The sequence below is a fragment of the Pinus tabuliformis genome, chromosome 4_1, assembly GCF_031772625.1.
Source record: "Pinus tabuliformis cultivar Carrire ecotype Pingquan chromosome 4_1, CPIR1, whole genome shotgun sequence".
In the NCBI taxonomy this organism is placed as follows: Eukaryota; Viridiplantae; Streptophyta; class Pinopsida; order Pinales; family Pinaceae; genus Pinus; species Pinus tabuliformis.
In genome coordinates this window covers 746,100,826-746,120,534 of record NC_142303.1, presented here as the reverse complement: position 1 = coordinate 746,120,534, position 19,709 = coordinate 746,100,826, and the positions used below count along the sequence as shown (strand labels likewise).

Genomic DNA, 19,709 nt, shown 5'->3' with positions numbered 1-19,709 from the left:
GAACAGGCATTGGAGCACATAAATCTGAATGAATGAGTTCAAGTTTTCTATGTGCTCTGGAATGTGAATCATGAAAAGACTGTTTGCTATGCTTTCCTAGAACGCAAGCATCACATTGCTTAAGTTTCCTAGGAATTGCAGGCAAACCAGTAACACCATTTTTCTTCAACAAGCGGAGGTTGTCATAATTTAAGTGTCCAAATATAGCGTGCCATAATAAACTTGATGGAAATGTACCTTCTTCATAGTGAGAATTGTATGAGAAATTTTGTGCACGAGCAGAGGTACCCTGCAGCTTGAGAAGCCTTTCTTCTTCTATCCCCGTCATGACAAGTGAGTGGTTTGATGCTTTTCTCACCTCAACCTTGCCATCAAACATGTGAATGGAGCGTCCTTGCTAGTGGATATGGACCAAGGACAGCAAGTTTCTCCTCAGTTGTGGGAGATATAAAACATGATGCAGAAGAAAGTCTAGAAGACCAGGCAATTTAAGCCTGATTGTGCCAAGCCCTGATGGCTTGAGTTTTGATTTGTCTGCAAAGTATACTGCTCCATCAACATTGTCAGTAAATTCTTCAAAAAAATCTCTTCTAAAGGTCATGTGGCAAGTTGCTCCTGAATCAAGCAACCAATCATTTTTCCAAGAAGTAAGTGAAGCATTAAATAAGTCTTCATTTACTCCAATATTACAGTGTGCCACAACATAGTGAGCGGATTCAAGTGCTTTACCTTTCTCTTTGTCATTAGTTTTACCTTTGGGTTGGTTTCTTTCCTGCTCAATTCTATCCCAAGGCAACTTGCATGTGGATGCATCATGTGATCCATCTCTTTTGCAACGTATGCAATGCAAATCTAACTTTTCTCCTTGAGAGTGTCTACCCCCTTGCCTCTGAAATTTCTTCTTCCTCTTCCTCTTCGACCACCTCTTCCTTTGGAAGAATCTTGAGCAAGATTCTTCTCTCTATGTGCAAGACACACAGCCTCTTCAGAAGACTGAGGAGTTGTCTTCTTCCCAAAAGCTTTCTCTCTTTCAGCAAATTTTTTCACAAGGGAGTCAAAGTTGATTTCTTTGAGGTTTCCATTTGCTTGCAATGACTCAAAATAATTTGAGTAAGTGGGATAAAGTGCCTTGACAAGAGCTATCAGAGGAATGTCCAGTTCAACATTAGTGACTCTGATATCATGTATAATAGATTTTACTTCTGATGCAAGAGCAAGAGGATCATCATTTTGTAATTCAAGGCTAAACAATTTAATCACAAGTAGAACAACTTCAAGTGCAGAGTGTGAGTCATAGAGTTCCTTCAGTTTTTGTAAGGCTTCAAAAGCATTTGAAAATGGCGAAATATGGCAACTCACCTCTTCATTTACTGATGCTGCAATCAAGGCATAAGCCTTGCTGTTCTTATTTTCCCAAATGGTGAATTCCTTGTTTGAGGTAGGTTGTTCTGGTTCTTTGTCTCTGTCTCCAACACACACTCCTTTCCACAGCTCATTAAAAATGAGAGTGTGTTTGATTTTCCGTGACCATTCTGGATAGTTCTCCTTGCCGGTGAGAACCACTCCCACAATAGATATCAATGAATGCATTTTAAAAAATCTGTGTACTGTAAAAAAAAATATACTTTTGCTGCCAATATGTTGTAAGAAATAACACTTCCAGTGGTAGTTTTGTAAAAAAAATACAATTCTGATATAAATATGTATTTTGATATAAATATGTATCAGAGGGAGTATACGTAAGAATTTATACCAGGATGTGATCACCGCGTAGACTACCCTAACACCAGCTTTTTTCTTTCTTTTTTTCTTTTACTACCCACAGCTTTCGATTATTCTCGCACCAGAAGATCTTACCCTCACCTCGGTGCACTTCAAGTGGACCCAAAATATTAGGTTTGAGGCTTCCAGTCCTAATTTCAGCCACAATGTCTGCCAATTTGAAGTTGTTGTGCTCTGTACTGAAGGAATTCCCTATCCTATCCTGCGTGAACCTCAGAAGCTCAACAACGATGCAGAATGGCTTTACTGTGGGGAGATATTAGTGAGAGGGCTACGAAAACCACAGTGGGATAGCGTTTAAAAATAGCGCAGTGTTCCAAACAAAACAGTATGGTGGTATGGAAAAAACTGAATGGCATTATATAATGAAACCGATATTAAAAAAGAAACACAATTATATATTAAAACTGGTATATAGTAAACCTGTGGGTATCAAAGTCACGATAGTAAACCAGGTATGGGGAGGAGGTGGGGTAATACAGCGTATGCAGCGTTTTGATATGGAGGAGGGTCGTTATATGGAGGCAGTGTACTACAGCGTATGCAAAGTATACCAGAACGGAAAGCGTTGTATAACATTTCGGTGGTTTGTGGTCAATGAAATAGAAACCATCGAAGACAACCTCTATTAAAACAGTCCCAGTAACACAGTAACGTAGTAATAATACCATCCACCGCAATAATCATAAAGAATTCGGCATACCATTCACGCAGCACCTCCAGGAAGCATCTCTAAGTAGCAACCGCACCATACTTCTGCACCTTCAGCAACACAATCATTCAATGCATATAAAATAATTCGTACCAGCAGTCTCCAAATATTGATATAATGGAGGGTCGTTTGGTCTTCTACCAAACTCAGAGCGTACTCAGTCCAACACCACGCTCCAGGGAATAATAGACTGCAAATTCAACGCAGGGATATGTCAGTCTGCAAAAATGTAGAAAAGAGGCAGAAGGAGTTACAATAGCAGGAAGCCAAAAATAGCGCTGGCTCTGATACCATGTCAGGCCAGGAGGTAACTCCTCAAATGAGATTATATTATTCATTTAGGTTTTTCATAGTTATATACATGAGGGAATGAGGGAGTGACTGTTGAGTTTCATCTCCCGATGACTCTCCATTTTCTCTTATTATTTATTTACACTATTTACAGTTGTTCACCCAATCCCTATGATTAGGTGTCAACAAAAGGCAACCATGACGAGGGCAAAACCTAGATGGGATTGAAAATATTGAAGGTATATTTAAGTTATAATACAATAAGTTCTTGCCTGCATCAAGAGATGCATAAGCAGCAAAAGACTGCTAAAAGGACCCTTCAGTGCAATTGCGAGTTTTAAAAAGCTAGATTTTTGCATCTTGTGCTGGCCAAGTATGGGGTTCAAATATGATCCCTGTTCATTATGCACCTATGTTCTCACCATTACTTGGGAGGTTTGCACCAGCTACTAGAGAGTCGGGGCTCAAATCTGATTCCATGTTCATTCTGCACCTATGTTCTCACCATTACTTGGGAGGTCTGCACCAGTGACCAGCTGCTAGAGAGCCAGAGAAGAAGAGCTGGGGAAGAAGGGAGAATATGATATATTCCAATTAAGTGTGGGGTAGATGTGGCACCAGTGCATGTGTAAGTTTGGTAACAACATTATATCCCTTTACAGCCCAGTATAGCGTAGACGTTGCCACCAAATGTGTATGTGTATGTATACAATTGGTAACAACATTATACCATTTACAGCCGAGTATAGGGTAGATGTTGCCACCAAATGTGTGTGTGTGTGTACATTTGGTGACAACATTATATCCATTTACTCTGAGGCACAATAAGGAGTGAACTCTCTCCAACTACAGGTAATTCAATTGGAGGTAGTTGATTAAACCATCCTATATCAATCTTAAGTCTGAATTTATAAGCATCGAGAACCGATCGGGATCAGTGCAAATCTTAACTCCGATCAAAGTGTAAATCATAGATCTTAGATCTTAACTCCAATCAAGATGGACGTCTTAAATCTTAACTCTAGATCTATCAAGCGCCGAGGAGATCCAAAGTTAAGATGAATCCTAACTGGTTCACAAGCATCCCAATGTTGTGAATATCATTTCGGGAAATATATTGCCAATTATATAGAGATAAACTAGGGCAAATATTAAGCACCATGCAGTAATTCAATCATGCCTTTCCATTTTGTCCATTAGATGAATATCAATAATATTAAATGGACAGGATGAAAAGGAAGTGAGCAAATGATTAGCCCATTGCATGGATATAAAGCACATTAAGCACCATTGCATGGATATTAAGCACTATGCATTGGCTTACTTACTGCCTTTCCATTTTGTCTGTTGGATGAAAATAAAGTAATATTCATTGGACAGGATGAAAAGGCAGTAATCCAATAATTAGCTTAATATTTGCCAGGAAACTTGTAGGGGACAGGATGAAAAGGCAGTAAGCCAATAATTAGCTTAATATTTGCCAGGAAACTTATAGGGGACAGGATGAAAAGGCAGGAAACTTGTAGGGGGCAGGATGAAAAGGCAGTAAGCCAATAATTAGCTCACTGCATGGTGCTTAATATTTGCCAGGAAACTTATAGGGGACAGGATGAAAAGGCAGGAAACTTGTATATTTGCCAGGAAACTTATAGGGGACAGGATGAAAAGGCAGGAAACTTGTAGGGGGCAGGATGAAAAGGCAGTAAGCCAATAATTAGCTCACTGCATGGTGCTTAATATTTGCCAGGAAACTTGTAGGAGATATGCTGAACATATAGGAAACTAATTGAAGGTATAAACTTTATCGCCTATTGGAAAGAAACTTATTGGAGATATCAGAGAAAATACTGAAAAATGTCAGAAAACTTAATAGAAATATTGAGGAAAATATTGGAATATTAGCCAGCATTAATTGTGTCCTCTATATCCCCAGGATCTGGATATATATATATATATATGCCAGCATAAACTTTTCGCCTACATCACAGACTATCCTGGTCGGAAATATGAGGGAAAATATCGTCGAAGCACAAACCTAGACATGAAAAACGAAAAATCGGCAACCCTGAACACTTGGAAAAGAAACGGATATGTTAGGAGAAATCCGAGATATTTGCAACAGTGGAAAACAGAACAATTCACTCTCAACATATTCTTGTCTGAATGGTAAAAGTGGGGTGATGGCATTCTCCCCACCAGGGATCCTTCCCCTGGTTAATGTTAGTCCCCCGTAGGCTGTCATGGCCGGGCAAGCTGGCTGGATGTTGTGACGGACAAAGCTCCTAGCCTGACTGCCAACAGTGCTGAGAAGAATTAACAAAACCAAAAAAATAAAAATATTGGGGAGTAAGAAAAACATTAGGTCCCGAAGGCTATATTTCTGGGGGCTCATGGCAAGTGACCATGGCCAAGCAGCGCCTTGGGTAAAAACTTTGCTGGGAATATGTAATGCTTCCAATCAAAATATAATAAAAAACACCATTCAGCAGTCCGTGTGTTTGGTGCCATGACGATTTCTGATCGTGTTATTAACTTAATTTTACATGAGATATAAAACCACAAACCCAGACCAAACCTCCGATAAAATCTAATCTCAAACATGACGAGTAACTTTGTGTGTGAGAGTCTGTGTGTGAAACCTTTTAAAAGAAAAGCCCAACACGATTACGAAAACACGGCAGATTAGTCGGTCAACTATAAGCACAGCAATAGCATAAGCTACTCTCAAATTCTGTGGTAGATCATTCATTTTTCAATCATGGGATTGCAGAAAATCACCTGAAATCGTGTGACCAGAAAATTGGAATCCGACTCAAAAAGAATTGTATGCGAAATGGGCGTTGCAATTTAGACGAAATATAGCCGCCTGCTTACCTGAAATTGTGCTTGAATGGAGTTAGATTGTCTGCCCATTGTCGTTCATGGATATATCCTTTTTGGCTCGCATATTTGGCGATTGATGTCGCGAAAATTTGAGCGGCCGTGAGGCTTTTGCCTGAATTCAACGCCAGGAATGAGGGGAGCGAAATGGCCAATGTGGTTGACAAGGACGTCATTTAACAAGTGGAGGCAAGTGTGGGTCGGTCTTATGGTTGAGAATTGGCATCTGGCCAACCCCGTCATCCTGACAACAGGATTCAAAAGCATCTGGTTGAGGCAATCAAAACGTCTCTCTCCTCGGCTAATGCAACTGTGGGGCCAAAAACTATCAATGCCAAGTAAATTTTGATTTCGAGCCGGGCAGAGAAATTATTCTGATAATTGAGACTTTTTAGAAATCTAAGAAACTTATGATAATTTAATAATTCATTTGTAGTTAGGATTGTTATTGTTATTTATTATCAGTGAATGTGAATATAAAACCAAAATTATTCCTCTCCTAGATATCTCAAATAAAATGATTCATCTCCCAAATATCTTAAATGAATTTTGAATTTTGATTGAGTGAGTTATAAAATTATTTTTTTAATAGCTCATATAAAATTGTTCATCTCTCATATATCTCCAATGAATTTTGATTGTGTGGGTTATAAAATTAATTTTTTTAATAAATTTGGTTTAGAGTTTTGAAATGATAATTAAAGTGAAGAATCATATGATTTATAGAATTTGTAAGGATGATCCAAGTAATATAGGATTTTATTATTTATAGAATTTGTATTATTTAATTGAAAAATTTTATAATAAGTTGAGTATTGAAATGTAAATGAATTTTTAAGTTTAGGACTTTTGATGTTGGATGATGTGTTAATTTGAAAGGTTGGACATTGCAATCTCTTCACAAATGGTGTTTGAATATTTTAAATTTTAAAATGAGAAATTGAATAAATTTAAAAAATGAAAATAATAATATTTATACAATTTAGTTTCACAAATATATTTACAAAATGATAAAATTTATTATAATTTGATAATTAATTAATTGGTAATAGATTTAAGGTGTTTTTTTAATGAATTTTAAATTGTTAAATTTAGTGTTGATAATGAATTTAATATATTTTTTTATGAATTTTAAATCATTAATCTATAATGAGTTTAATGTGTTTTTTATGAAGTTTAAATCATTAATCTATCTTTCAAGAGACCTAGGGTTCTCTCAAAGTACTCATGTGATGAGGCTACGGTAACGGTGTCCCATCTCCACCATTACAGCCAGTCAACCCTGTTTTACTGAAGGCCTTTGAATGATGCAATTATCGAGTTAATTTTCACCCCATTGACAAAATATTAGTGGATTTTACTAAGGACCCTCGTGAGGGTTTACCCATTTTTACCTCGGCAATCGTCATTCCTTGGAATTAAAAGTGAAATCATCGAGATTTGGACGGCATGGACCTGGAGGAGTCGCTTATCCATAGGAGTGGTTGTGAAATGGAAGGTCAACAATGGAGGAGGCTAGGTTTGGAGAATGTGGTGGCCTCTTATGCTGGCTTGGGCACCTCCACGCGGAACACCTACCCTACCACAAGTCCAAGTGAAGATCTACTAATGGGCTTCTCATCTGATCAGATTTTGGTACCCCCCCTCTCCCCCTCTGGATAGTATTTCTTCTTTGTTTCAAAATTCCCCCCTGTTGCCTCTGAACCCATCTATGGCCATCCTTCCTGTGAAGATAGCCTCCTAAATTTTGGTTGTCTTTTATCAATTTGGACTCACCAAGAAGAACATATTCCACTAGATTTTTCAGTGTCTCCTCTGTAGGGCCCCCTTTCTTACTTTGTTGGTGTTTCCAACTCTTCTCACTCTCTCAAAGATCTTCCTCCTTATGGCCCCTCCTTGACTAGGGTTTCAGATCTTTCCCCTCCCTTCTTGATTGTTGACAATTTGGGGTTTTTCCAGGTCTTTGGGGCTCCTTCGTTGGCTTCCCTTATTTATTCGACAAGCGGGACTCCTTTTTCAGTAGGATTTTATGATCCTTTCTGCTTTTTGGAGCCCTCATCAATGATCCCCTTTGCCCCAAATTTTTTTCTGTAACACCCTCCTCCCACATCTACCCAAGTAACTAGCCCACCGGGGTAATCATGTGACAAGAAGTTACAATGATATGATTTGACCTCCTAAATCACATTAAGGAAGTGGAACTGATGGAAACCCACCATACAGAGCTTCCACGTCAACAACAAGACTCTCAAGAACCATCCCAACCTCTCAAGTAACTAGCCCTTGGATCCCACTGAGTTCTTAGACCATTTAACTCTTGGACGCTCCCATGATATGGTCATGCATGCATCCAGAAGGCTCTGGACACTCCCACAGCATGGTATGCCAGCATCGAGGGACTTTTTTGCCCAGTGTTACGCCTGCATCCCCGAGATTTGAGCCACTTTTCATGCCCAAATCTCAGGTCCCTGCCCATAACTAAATGACACCTTCAAAACAAAAAGATAACAATGGAATGATCATACAAATGCAATTACTCGAACAAGGGCTTGACTGGACCCTTACTAGCTATGACAGGGATTTCATCAAACGTGTCACAAATATGTAATCTACAAGTGTAAACAACAGATCTGAGCATAGGGGTCTTATACTCATCTGAGAATCGCTAAGAAGCATTGATGCCTCAACACATTAGTTGCAGTTTCATCCATTATGCCATAGATACATTGTTCATTCATTTACAAGTGAAAACATAATGAGATCCATAGATAGCCATTGTCATAATACATGTTCATAACCAGCATAATAACAACACAAATACCAAGGAAATTACAGCCATATAATCCACATATAAACCAGTACAATACTCATGAAATAAAAAAGGAGAAATAACCTCGTATTAATGATACAAAGGCCAACCAGTTGTGGGACTTCCACCAACCACCCAACTGTAGACATGGCTGGGCCAAATCTCTCTTCAGCGAGTCACCCAGGTGCCATATCCCAAGCATGAATGTGGGATCTCATAAAACACGTCAATCAAATACCATCCAGGGCTTCCAGAGGCCAAACCACCTCAACCCATCAAACAGTGATTCCACCTCACAGTCGGACATCACAAAACCATCACCAGATTGGTCTCTACCCAAGCCTTTCAGGGCTCTAGAGCGTTTTTTCCAACCAATGTTCCAGGACTAGTAACTCAACCCACAGTTTCCACTCGACTCTAGAGCGTTTGTCCAACCAAGGCTCCAGGACTAGTAACTCAATCCACGAAGGGCTCCAGAGCGTTTGTCCAACCAAGGCTCCAGGACTAGTAACTCAATCCACGAAGGGCTCCAGAGCGTTTGTCCAACCAAGGCTCCAGGACTAGTAACTCAATCCACGAAGGGCTCCAAAGCATTTGTCCAACCAAGGCTCAAGGACTTGTAACTCAACCCAAGTTGTTACAAGGCTCCAAAGTGTTTTTCCAACCAAGACTTTAGGAACTAGTAACTCAACCCAAGCTAAAGGAAACATGAGAACCAACTAGAAAACAAAGAAAAAAACCCACAACACCATGGCTATCCAAGAAATGGCAAGGCTAGACAAATCCATTATCAATCCAGGAAATCCTCCATGCCAATGACAAATCATAACCAAGAAACCACATGCATGTGCCATGCATGCCAAAACTAGTAAGGAAATCATACATGCAACTCGGTACCTGCAAACAAAACCCACGGTAGTTGCTGATCTTGATGTCCTCTTGCGCTTTTCTGTTTTTGCTTTACCTTCTTGCTCCAAATTCCAAGTATTCCACACTCCTCCAAAAGTGCTCCAAGAAAACTATAAGTGTCCAAGAGTATGAGAGGGAGATAATAGAAGAGAGTTCCACCAAAACTTGTCAAAATCTCTCCAACTGATCCTCATAAGCCTTTTTATCAATGAGGCATCTATTTTCTTTATTTTCCATTGTTTTTCTTCAATTTCCTCCTCACATGCAACACATGACCTTTCACCTTCCTTTTCTCCTAATTTCCATTATTTTCGTAAATAAAATGCCTCTTGCCTTTCCAAAGCCTTTGCCATTGCCTTTGCCAATTTCCTTTAGCCATAATAACTGAAATGAACACCCACTAGGATGTTTTTCCCATCATTCAGCTTGGAATATATGCCGCAGGACCATGGTCTTATATATTTTTACATGTATTTTTAACTAGGGTTGTTACAAAACCCTCACCCTTGTGGGGAACACCATCCTCGGTGTTCAATGACACCTATAACCAACAAGATCGCTAACAACAAAACATATTTCCCACGGAGCTTTATAACATAGCTCGTTGCAGTATTTACAATGATCACTGCTTAAACATAACAATCATACAGTTTACTGGAACTTTATAACACAGCTCATTACGGTATTTACAATAATAACCACATATACACACATACACATTTGTTTCACCCAACAAATAATCATACTACCTATGGAACTTTATAAATCTAGCTCGATAGAGTACTTGCAATAATACACACATGTACACATGTGCACATTTTCTCAACAAGTAAATAAAAGAATACGATGCCTGCATCCACAACAAGGGAATCCAGAGGCTCACACCTCCACCCTCAAAGTAATATTAGGATTCACCTCCTTTACAATAATTCTAGAATCCATTGCAAGGTCAAATTTGCATCCAATGTCCAACACTATAATCCTGCGCCACTTGTCCTCTCAGTGAACAGTTACGGCTCATTATTCCAAGGCACACTCCAAAAGTGCATTTGATTCCATCTAGAAATGCTAATGACCAAAAACATATATCCCCGGTCTTCCCTTCTCTGCTACGCAATCCCTCGGGCAATTCGATCACCTCCTTTCATGCAGTCACACACCTTCCAAGTTCCACTGGCACCCCCATCCCAAGCAGTCTATCCCTCGGCAAGGTTTCCTCACATCGGAAAGTCCAAAAACCAAGGCATATCCCTACCTTAAAACCATCATATTGGTCATATCATGCTCATGGAAACCAATGGGCACTATTAGGTACCAGTGTCCCACAATGGCCCTGCTCCTAAATGCTTTACCAGCATACTACTTCTTGTTTCAATTCCTTTCACTAACACTGCTAATTCTTGCAGTTGATTTCAATCATCCAACTGGGAATTTCCATGCTTCCTGTACCAAGCACATAATTTCCATTAGATTCAAAATAAATTGAAATAACTTCAAATCATACCTCATTAGTGCCTTGTCAATAAGGTACACTTGCAATTATTTTTGCCTCCTGTAACAATAAGTCAAACTAACATCTTTGACCAAATCATCATGTATAAACATATCACATCAGGTTATCTCAAAACATAACCATCATAGATCAAAATCATAACTCACATGTAACCATCATAAACAATAATCATAGATCACATGGTATCATCATATACCAAAATGATAAATAACATGCATAATAAAACTGAAATAAAATATTGATACTTATCCTTTAATTAATCCTTGGCTTCTAGCTTCATCCTTATTCCATACGCACTCTGGATCGATTGCCACACCCGACAAACACCCCGTGCCTTCTCCTCAACCATGTACGCATACATATAGTGTGCATCACACACACACGACATGCAATACATGCACCTACACCTGACATGCAACACATAAACCTACACCTAGTGTACAACATAACACAATGCATACGCCTACATCTAGTGTACACCACAACACAATACATACACCTACACTCGGTGTACAACATAACACAAATACGTAGACATAGCACAACACAATGAATACATATGTCATGACACCACGACTAAACAATGCACGTACATAGTACCGCATGCCCGCAACACAACGTGTATGACACACACAAAATACCATATGTACAACATGTAAACAATACTACCGATACAAATCACCACATGTACAACGTGTGCATAACATCACATGTACACATCACCACTTGCACAATGCGTACACAATGTCACATGTACACCACACCACCTGTACAACGTGTACACAATACCGCATGTACACAGTACCACATGCACAACATGTACACGACACCACATTTACACAACACCACCTGCACACTGTACCACATGTACAACATGTACACAACACCTCATGTACAATCATGCACACAACACCATATGTGCATAGTACCATATGTACAACCTGCACAACATATACACATAAATAGCACTACACACCCAAAACCATACTGCCTCTACCAAGCAACCTTGCTTCCAGTGTTTTATCTATGCTTGTCCCAACATGCTGCAGACCACACTGCTTTCATTTTGTTTATGTATCCCTTGGTATAACATGTCAATAACATAGACATAATATCAACTTATAATCACATGATACTAGCCTCATATATTTGTCATGATTACTCTTCCCACTTGATTCCTCATAAACCAGGAACCTCTTCATTCCATTCACCTTCATGCAATCATTCCTCCACAAGAATGATCCCTGGTGACCCTGTCAGATAAAAACAATATACATACATACATGTATACATATAAACATCAACATAAAACAATCACGATCCATGATGACTCTGTCAGGTAACAATGTACATACATACATATATGCATATAAACATTAGCATAAAGCAATCTTGATCACAACATAATTACTAGATACCATAAGGTCAAGGTTAAGAGAACTCCCTTTATTTGTTCACAACATGCACAACATTGAGAACAACAATTCCCAGAATAGCCAAGGCATTTGAAACCTCAAATCCATTTACTTTACCCTTTGTGTTACCTTTCTCATGATTGTCCTATCATTGTCCATTTACCTCAATGGACCCAACCAATCCAACTAGTTGTCATACACTTGCCTTCAACTCCCCTTATACATGCATTGAGCTTCATCCAGGCCTTACATTACCTATTGGATTTCATTCAACTCTCCTCGAGCTCCACTAACTTTCCTCTTTTCCAAATCCCAAGACCCTCAAACATAAAAGGCAATGCCAAGAACCAAGCAAGAGAAAACCAATAACAATACAACACCACAAACAAAGAAGTATGGTCATACACCAGACGTAAACAAAGCCGCAATCAAGCACAACAAATCACAAAATACCAAAGCACAAGACTAGAAATAATCACCATGACTCAATCGCCATGGTTCCAAAAGTCTCCAATGGATATCCCAAGTTGAGCCTTCTTCACGACTTCATGGCAATCTCCTTTTCCATGCAATCCCTTACATCATATTGCCATAAACACATAATAGTCAGTGCATAAATAAACATAACAATACACTAGCTACCTTATCTTGTTGTGCCAAGCACGTTGCCTTGTAACCGAACACATATGTGTCGTGTCTCAAGGGACTCCAATTCCCCTGATAGATCTAGTTATAACTAGACACCGGCTGATATACATGTCAAATACATGTCCAGGAACATAGTACATATCCACATAATTTCAGACAAATTAAGGTTAAGAAGACTTCTTGTATGAAAAGCACTCATTTTTTTGGAATTGGAGTTTCCAAACACAGCCAAAGGAATTCTCACCCAATTCCTTTCTTTTACCTTTACCTTGCTGCAACTGACTCTTACTATGTATTGTCACATCACCCCGCTATTAGTTATATAAACACATCAACTATTATCTTGTCATGCTAATACCAAGCATGTTACCCTGCAATTGCTCACACATGTCAACTACATGTTCCAAACATCAAGACAATCATATCTATCAATTTGAAATCAACTTTTACCAAGACTAACAATCATTTCATAACCCATAGTCAACTCATAGTCATTAGACATACTGTTACAACTATCACCTATTACACTCAAGTACATGTCAGCTACCTCAACACATATTTGTGATTAAAACCATCTTAAAAAATATCATTTCTTCGTGCAATCTTACAGACACGTACTCATAGCATACAATTAATCAAACATTCAAACAACTATAAACATACCCAATTAGTTAAATCAACTAGACGACATAATAAACACCAAACACTCAAACACCAAATAGACAATAGAATCAAACATTCAAGCATAAAGTAGATGACATACGCAAGCTCATACCTTAATGTATCTCAGGGGAGGCTATCTTATCTACACAATCAAGCTAGATTAGCATGATATAACTTCACAACTTATCAACTAAACCATAAATAAGGTCATGATATCCATAACAATAACTAGCTAACATGTTCACGTCATAAGCTCATAAACAATTATCATTCATACATAATAATCACATCCGCACAGTCAGTCTAGATTAGTATGACATAATATCACAACATATTAACTCATACCTAAATTTCATAACCATAACCATTTTCATAGACCAATCCAAGTTAGTGTGATACATGTAACATCAAGATATTAATTCTATAACCCTAATCATCAAGTTAACTAACATATAATGACAGTAAGTTAACATATAACATGCTCACCAACAACATATAACGTAATCATTGAGCTAACTACAAGTTAACATATAACATATTCATCAATGACATATAGCATAATCATCAAGTCAACTAACATAAAATAATCAACAACAATGCATACAACCATAGGTTACTATCATTCATGACTATTTGACACATGTGTATATGACTACACTAACCAACTAGTATCTACCATGCATGTAACCACAACAACAATAAAATTACAAACATGTATATAACCCTAATGCATATAACAATCCATTAACTAACATACCTGCATGCCAAACATACAATACATGTATGACGATCTGCTCTTACCCCAAAGTCTAATGTCGCAACCTCATTCTGATGATCTGCATCTCCTACTCTATCTCAACCAACACATTAGCATCATAACATACCAACATCATCATGATGACATAACTACATACAATGACCTCACAATGCATATCTGACCTACCATACATGCATAACCATAACCATGACAATGCATGCATCTCAACATACAAACACTGACATGCATAAAAATTCATATACAACCATACACTCATGACGACACATCCCACAACAACAACATCAACTTTCACATGTCGACATCACTACAACCATGATCAACACCATGAAAATGCAACAAGAACATGGACTACAAGCATAAGGAACACATATGCAACCAACATCCCTTCATGACAAACACATCCCAATAACAACATCATCAACTCCTACAAGGAAACACAACTGTAACAACGACCACTACCATGCATACATAACAAGCACATATACAACCTACATGCTTGCATGACAAACACAACGCCCATCCAGTCTATGTGTTGAACCATCCTATGATACCACTCTGTAACACCCTCCTCTCACATCTACCCAAGTAACCGGTCTACCGGGGTAAACATGTGATGATAAGTTACTATGATATGATTTGACCTCCTAAGTCACCTTAAGGAAGTGGAACTGAAGGAAACACACCTTCTACATATTCAAAAAGACTCTCATGAACCATCCCAACCTCTCAGGTAACTAGCCCCTGGGTCCCACTAAGTTTTTATACCATTTAACTCTTAGACGCTCCCATGATATGGGAATGCATGCATCTAGAAGGCTCTAGACGCTCCCACAGTATGGTATGCCAACATCCAAGGACTTTTTTGCCCAGTGTTGTGCTTGCGACCCCGAGATTTGAGCCACTTTTTTAGGCCCAGAGCCCAGGTCACTACCCAGAACTAAATGACACCTTCAGAACATAAAGATAACAATGGAATGATGATACAAATGCAATTACTTGAACAAGGTCTTGAGTAGACCCCTACTATCCATGACAGACATTTCGTCAAACATGTCACAAATATGTAATCTACAGGTGTAAACAACTGATCTGAACATAGGGGTCTTATACTCATCTGAGAATCACTAAGAAACATTGATGCCTCAGCACATTAGCTTCAGTTTCATCCGTTAGGCCATAGATACATTGCTCATTCAATTTACAAGTGAAAACATGATGAGATCCATACATAACCACTATCATAATACATGTTCATAACCAACATAATAACAACATAAATACCAAGGAAACTACATTCATATAATCCACATATAAACCAGTATAATACTCAAGCAATAAAAAAGGAGAAATAACCTCATATTAATGATACAAAGGCCAACCAGTTGTGGGACTTCCACCAACCACCCAGCCGTAAACATGGCTGAGCCAAATCTCTCTTCAACCAGTCACCAACGTTCCATATTCCAAGCATGAATGTGGGATCTCATAAAACACATAAATAAAAAACCATCGAGGGCTTCCAGAGGCCAAACCACCTCAACCCATCAAACAGTGATTCCACTTCACGGTCGGACATCACAAAACCATCACCAAATTGGTCTCTACCTAAGCCTTCTAGGGCTCCAGAGAATTTGCTCCAACCAAGGCTCCAGGACTAGTAACTCAACCCATAGTTGTTGTCGCGCTCGAGAGCGTTGTCTAACCAAGGCTCCAGGACTAGTAACTCAACCCATAGTTGTTGTCGGGCTCGAGAACGTCTGTCCATCCAAGGCTCTAGGACTAGTAATTCAACCCACCAAGGGCTCGAGAGCATTTGTCCAACCAAGGCTCCAAGACTAGTAACTCAACCCAAGTTGTTACATGGCTCCAAAGCGTTTGTCGAACCAAGGCTCCATGAACTAGTAACTCAACCCAAGCTAAAGGAAACATGAGAACCAACCAGAAAACAAAGAAAATAAACCCACAACACCATGGTTATCCAGGAAATGGAAAGGCTAGACAAATCCACTGTCAATCCAAGCAATCCTCCATGCCAATGATAATCATAAGCAAGGAACTACATGCATGTGCCATGCATGCCAAAAATAGCAAGGAAATCATACATGCAACTCGGTACCTACAAGAAAAACCCATTGTAGTTGTTGATCCCGATGTCCTCTTGTGCTTTCCTACTTTTCCTTTGCCTTCTTGCTCCAAATTCCAAGTATGCCACACTCCTCCAAGAGTGCTCCAAGAAAACTCTAAGTGTCCAAGAGTATGAGAGAGAGAGACAATAGAAGAGAGTTCCACCAAAACCTGTCAAAATCTCTCCAACTATTCCTCAGAAGCCTTTTTATCAATGAGGCCCCTATTTTCTTCATTTCCATTATTTTCTTTCAATTTCCTCCTCACATGCAACATGTGACCTTTCACCTTCCTTTTCGCCTAAATTCCATTATTTCCATAAATAAAATGCCTCTTGCCTTTCCAAAGCCTTTTCCATTGCCTTTGCCAATTTCCTTTAGCCAAAATAACCAAAATGAACACCCAGTAAGATGTTTTTCCCACCATTCAGCTTGGAATACGTGTCCCATGACCATGGTCCTATATATTTTTACGTGGATTTTAACCAGGACTATTACATCTTCCCTCATCCCCTCAAGATCCAAACTCTATTACTCTAGTAACCATCCATGGAATCGAATCTAGGTCGGGATCCCCCATATTTACCCATCCTCCATCCCTCTTTCATGTCAACCGGATGGTGGTGCAAAAGAGGAAGTCACATCCTTGTGTAAAAGAATTAAAAGGAAAAAAGGCAATGGTCTTAAGCGATATGTCAAAATTCATCAAGTCATGTACATGACATAACACACTCTGGTTAGTTGTGTCAAGGGTTGTCGTTTTAGTAAAAAAACCCTTGAAGATTGGGTAAGTTCAAAATGGAAGACCCACCTCAAAAATCTGTCAGATGTACATTCTATGGTCAAAGGGTGGTTTATATTGTTCTTTCCAAACAAGGAGGAGACTTCATGGGTACTTCAGAAAATATGGCATATCAATTCTACTCCCCTCCTCCTCAAGTTTTGGAACCCTCTTTTCGACCCTAACAAGGAAAGGATGGACAAAATCCCCATCTAAATTTGCATGCCCAGGCTCCCTTTGAAGTTTTGGACACTGGGGAGCTTTTCTACAATTGGCTCAAATTTGGACGAACTACTTGATATTGACATGTGCTTCTTGGAAACCAAGGAACTAAAAGTGGCAAAGATTTTGGTCTTTCTGGACATTCATGGAGGACTCTCGAGTGAAACAAAGATTGTTCACAAGGGGGTATCACACATATAAACTCTAGATTATGAAGGAATTCCATTTAATTGCAGAAGCTACCACAAGCATGGCTACAATGTCCTCCGTGAATGTCCAAAAAGACCAGAATCATGGTGAACAATCATGACCACCAACGGAACTTGAAATCAAGGTTGAAGACAACAAGGCACACCAGTCTCCTCTAGAAAGGGACAAAGGGGATGAACTCATGAACACTCCTTCGACCACTCCATAAGGTACATCCTCTCAGATAATGTTCCAAGCTCAATGATCCATGTCTATGTATTCTTCTTCAGGGAAAATCATAGTCCCTCCTTAACTAGGACTGTCTCCTCTCTATAGTTCTCCTTTTATCCCTTCTCTCTCTTATTTTATGGTAAATACTCTTGTCTGCATGTGTTTTGTTTTCTTCTTTTGTTGTGGGACCATCATTGGTTATGACTCTCTAGTCAATTTAACGTCTTAAATTTCTCTACATAAATTATCAATCCGGGTATCGTAAACTGATGAAGTGTGGTGCACCATATGTGCTTAGTTAACCTTTTTCTTACTTCGTTGTTTTATAGTTTATGTTGTTTTTGGGGTTTTGTTCTTGTTGGTTTCCTAAAGTGTTTAACGCAAATGGAAATCCTATTCTAAGGTCTTAAGAATACTTTTAAAGGTCAAGTATGGATGTAGATTTCAAGACAAGGTTTATGTCCCTTATGGTAACTTCCAAAACTTAGCACTTCAAAAGATCTCAAAACATGCTATTGATAAAATTAATACTTGAACATGAATGTAAATATGTAGCTACTTAAATCAAACAAAAGATGAAATACTAATCATGAAATCAATCCCTCTGTTGCCCATCTAATTACAGAAATAAAATCTAAACTATTGCACTCAAACAAACCAAAAATTGCATACTAACGAAAGCAAGATCAATTTACTTCACTTATAATCCGATAGCTCGCCAAGTAGCTTTTCCAGGTTAAGCCATGGCTCCGGAGATAACGTCAATAACATGAAGAATTGATATCTAAATTACCTACTTGCAAATGAAAGTAAAATCAAGTCCTTTACTTATAATCTGATAGCTCGCCAAGTAGCTTTTCGGGGTTAAGCCATGGCTCTGGAGATAACGTCAATAAAATGAAGAACCTAACATCTAAATTACCTACTTGTAAATGAAAGTAAAATCAAGTCACTTCACATATAATCTGATAGCTCGCCAAGTAGCTTTTCGGGGTTAAGCCATGGCTCTAGAGATAACGTCAATAACATGAAGAACCTGATATCTAATTGCAGATATGAAAGTAAAATCAAATCACTTCACTCATAATCTGATAGCTCGCCAAGCAACTTTTCGGGGTTAAGCCATGGCTCTGGAGATAACGTCAAATGACATGAAAAAATTGATATCTAAACTAACTAACAACAACAAATAAATAAGACTGAAATCAAAGCATAACTGAAATTGAAAAGCTTAAGAAAAAGTTCAACAGAGAGGCAAATCGCATGTCACTATTTGATGCAAAAACATGTAAAGAAAAACTAATCTACAATCAACTGGTTGAACACACTTACATGAATTAAAATTGCATGAATGGAAAATATAACCTATCAAACTTGAAAGCAATAAAATGACATACATGAATGAAATCAAAGCAAAATTACAAAATAAATTCTACTCTACCTTACATTCTAATATGCTCCATGACATCTACTTCACATCTCCTTCCATGTTGAGAACATCAAAGCTTTATTCAAATTCTTCAAAATTACAAAGTACAACAAAGCTTTCAAAAGCCATCAAGGAAGAACTATAAACTCCAAGCTAAGCTAAGACTAACAAGCGAACAAGCTAACAAGCTAAGCTCCCAACTAATAAATGAAGGAGAGAGATCTTTTATTTATACAAAAAGATGAGAAGCCATCTCATTAATGAGAGTCCATGAATCTCTCCCTCTACCTCTAGAGTCCTAATCAAAATAGGAACTGATAAGGCACATGTCTTC

The 19,709-nt window shown here is 38.5% G+C and overlaps 1 protein-coding gene across 5 annotated transcripts in view; it reads right to left on the bottom strand.

Annotated features, from left to right (window-relative positions):
- LOC149178302 (uncharacterized) overlaps window positions 1-5,873 on the bottom strand; it is a 90,229-nt gene extending 84,356 nt beyond the window's left edge. Inside the window, exon 1 of one of the 5 annotated variants that reach the window (XM_089420318.1) lies at window positions 5,660-5,873. In XM_089420318.1, coding sequence (XP_089276444.1) covers window positions 5,660-5,841 — 182 coding nt within the window. In that variant the 5' untranslated portion in view covers window positions 5,842-5,873. Of the gene's footprint in view, window positions 1-5,563 lie in introns of all 5 variants that reach the window. The other 4 variants (XM_089420315.1, XM_089420317.1, XM_089420314.1 and 1 more) reach the window with 4 other exon arrangements.
- Between the last annotated feature and the right edge of the window lie 13,836 nt (window positions 5,874-19,709).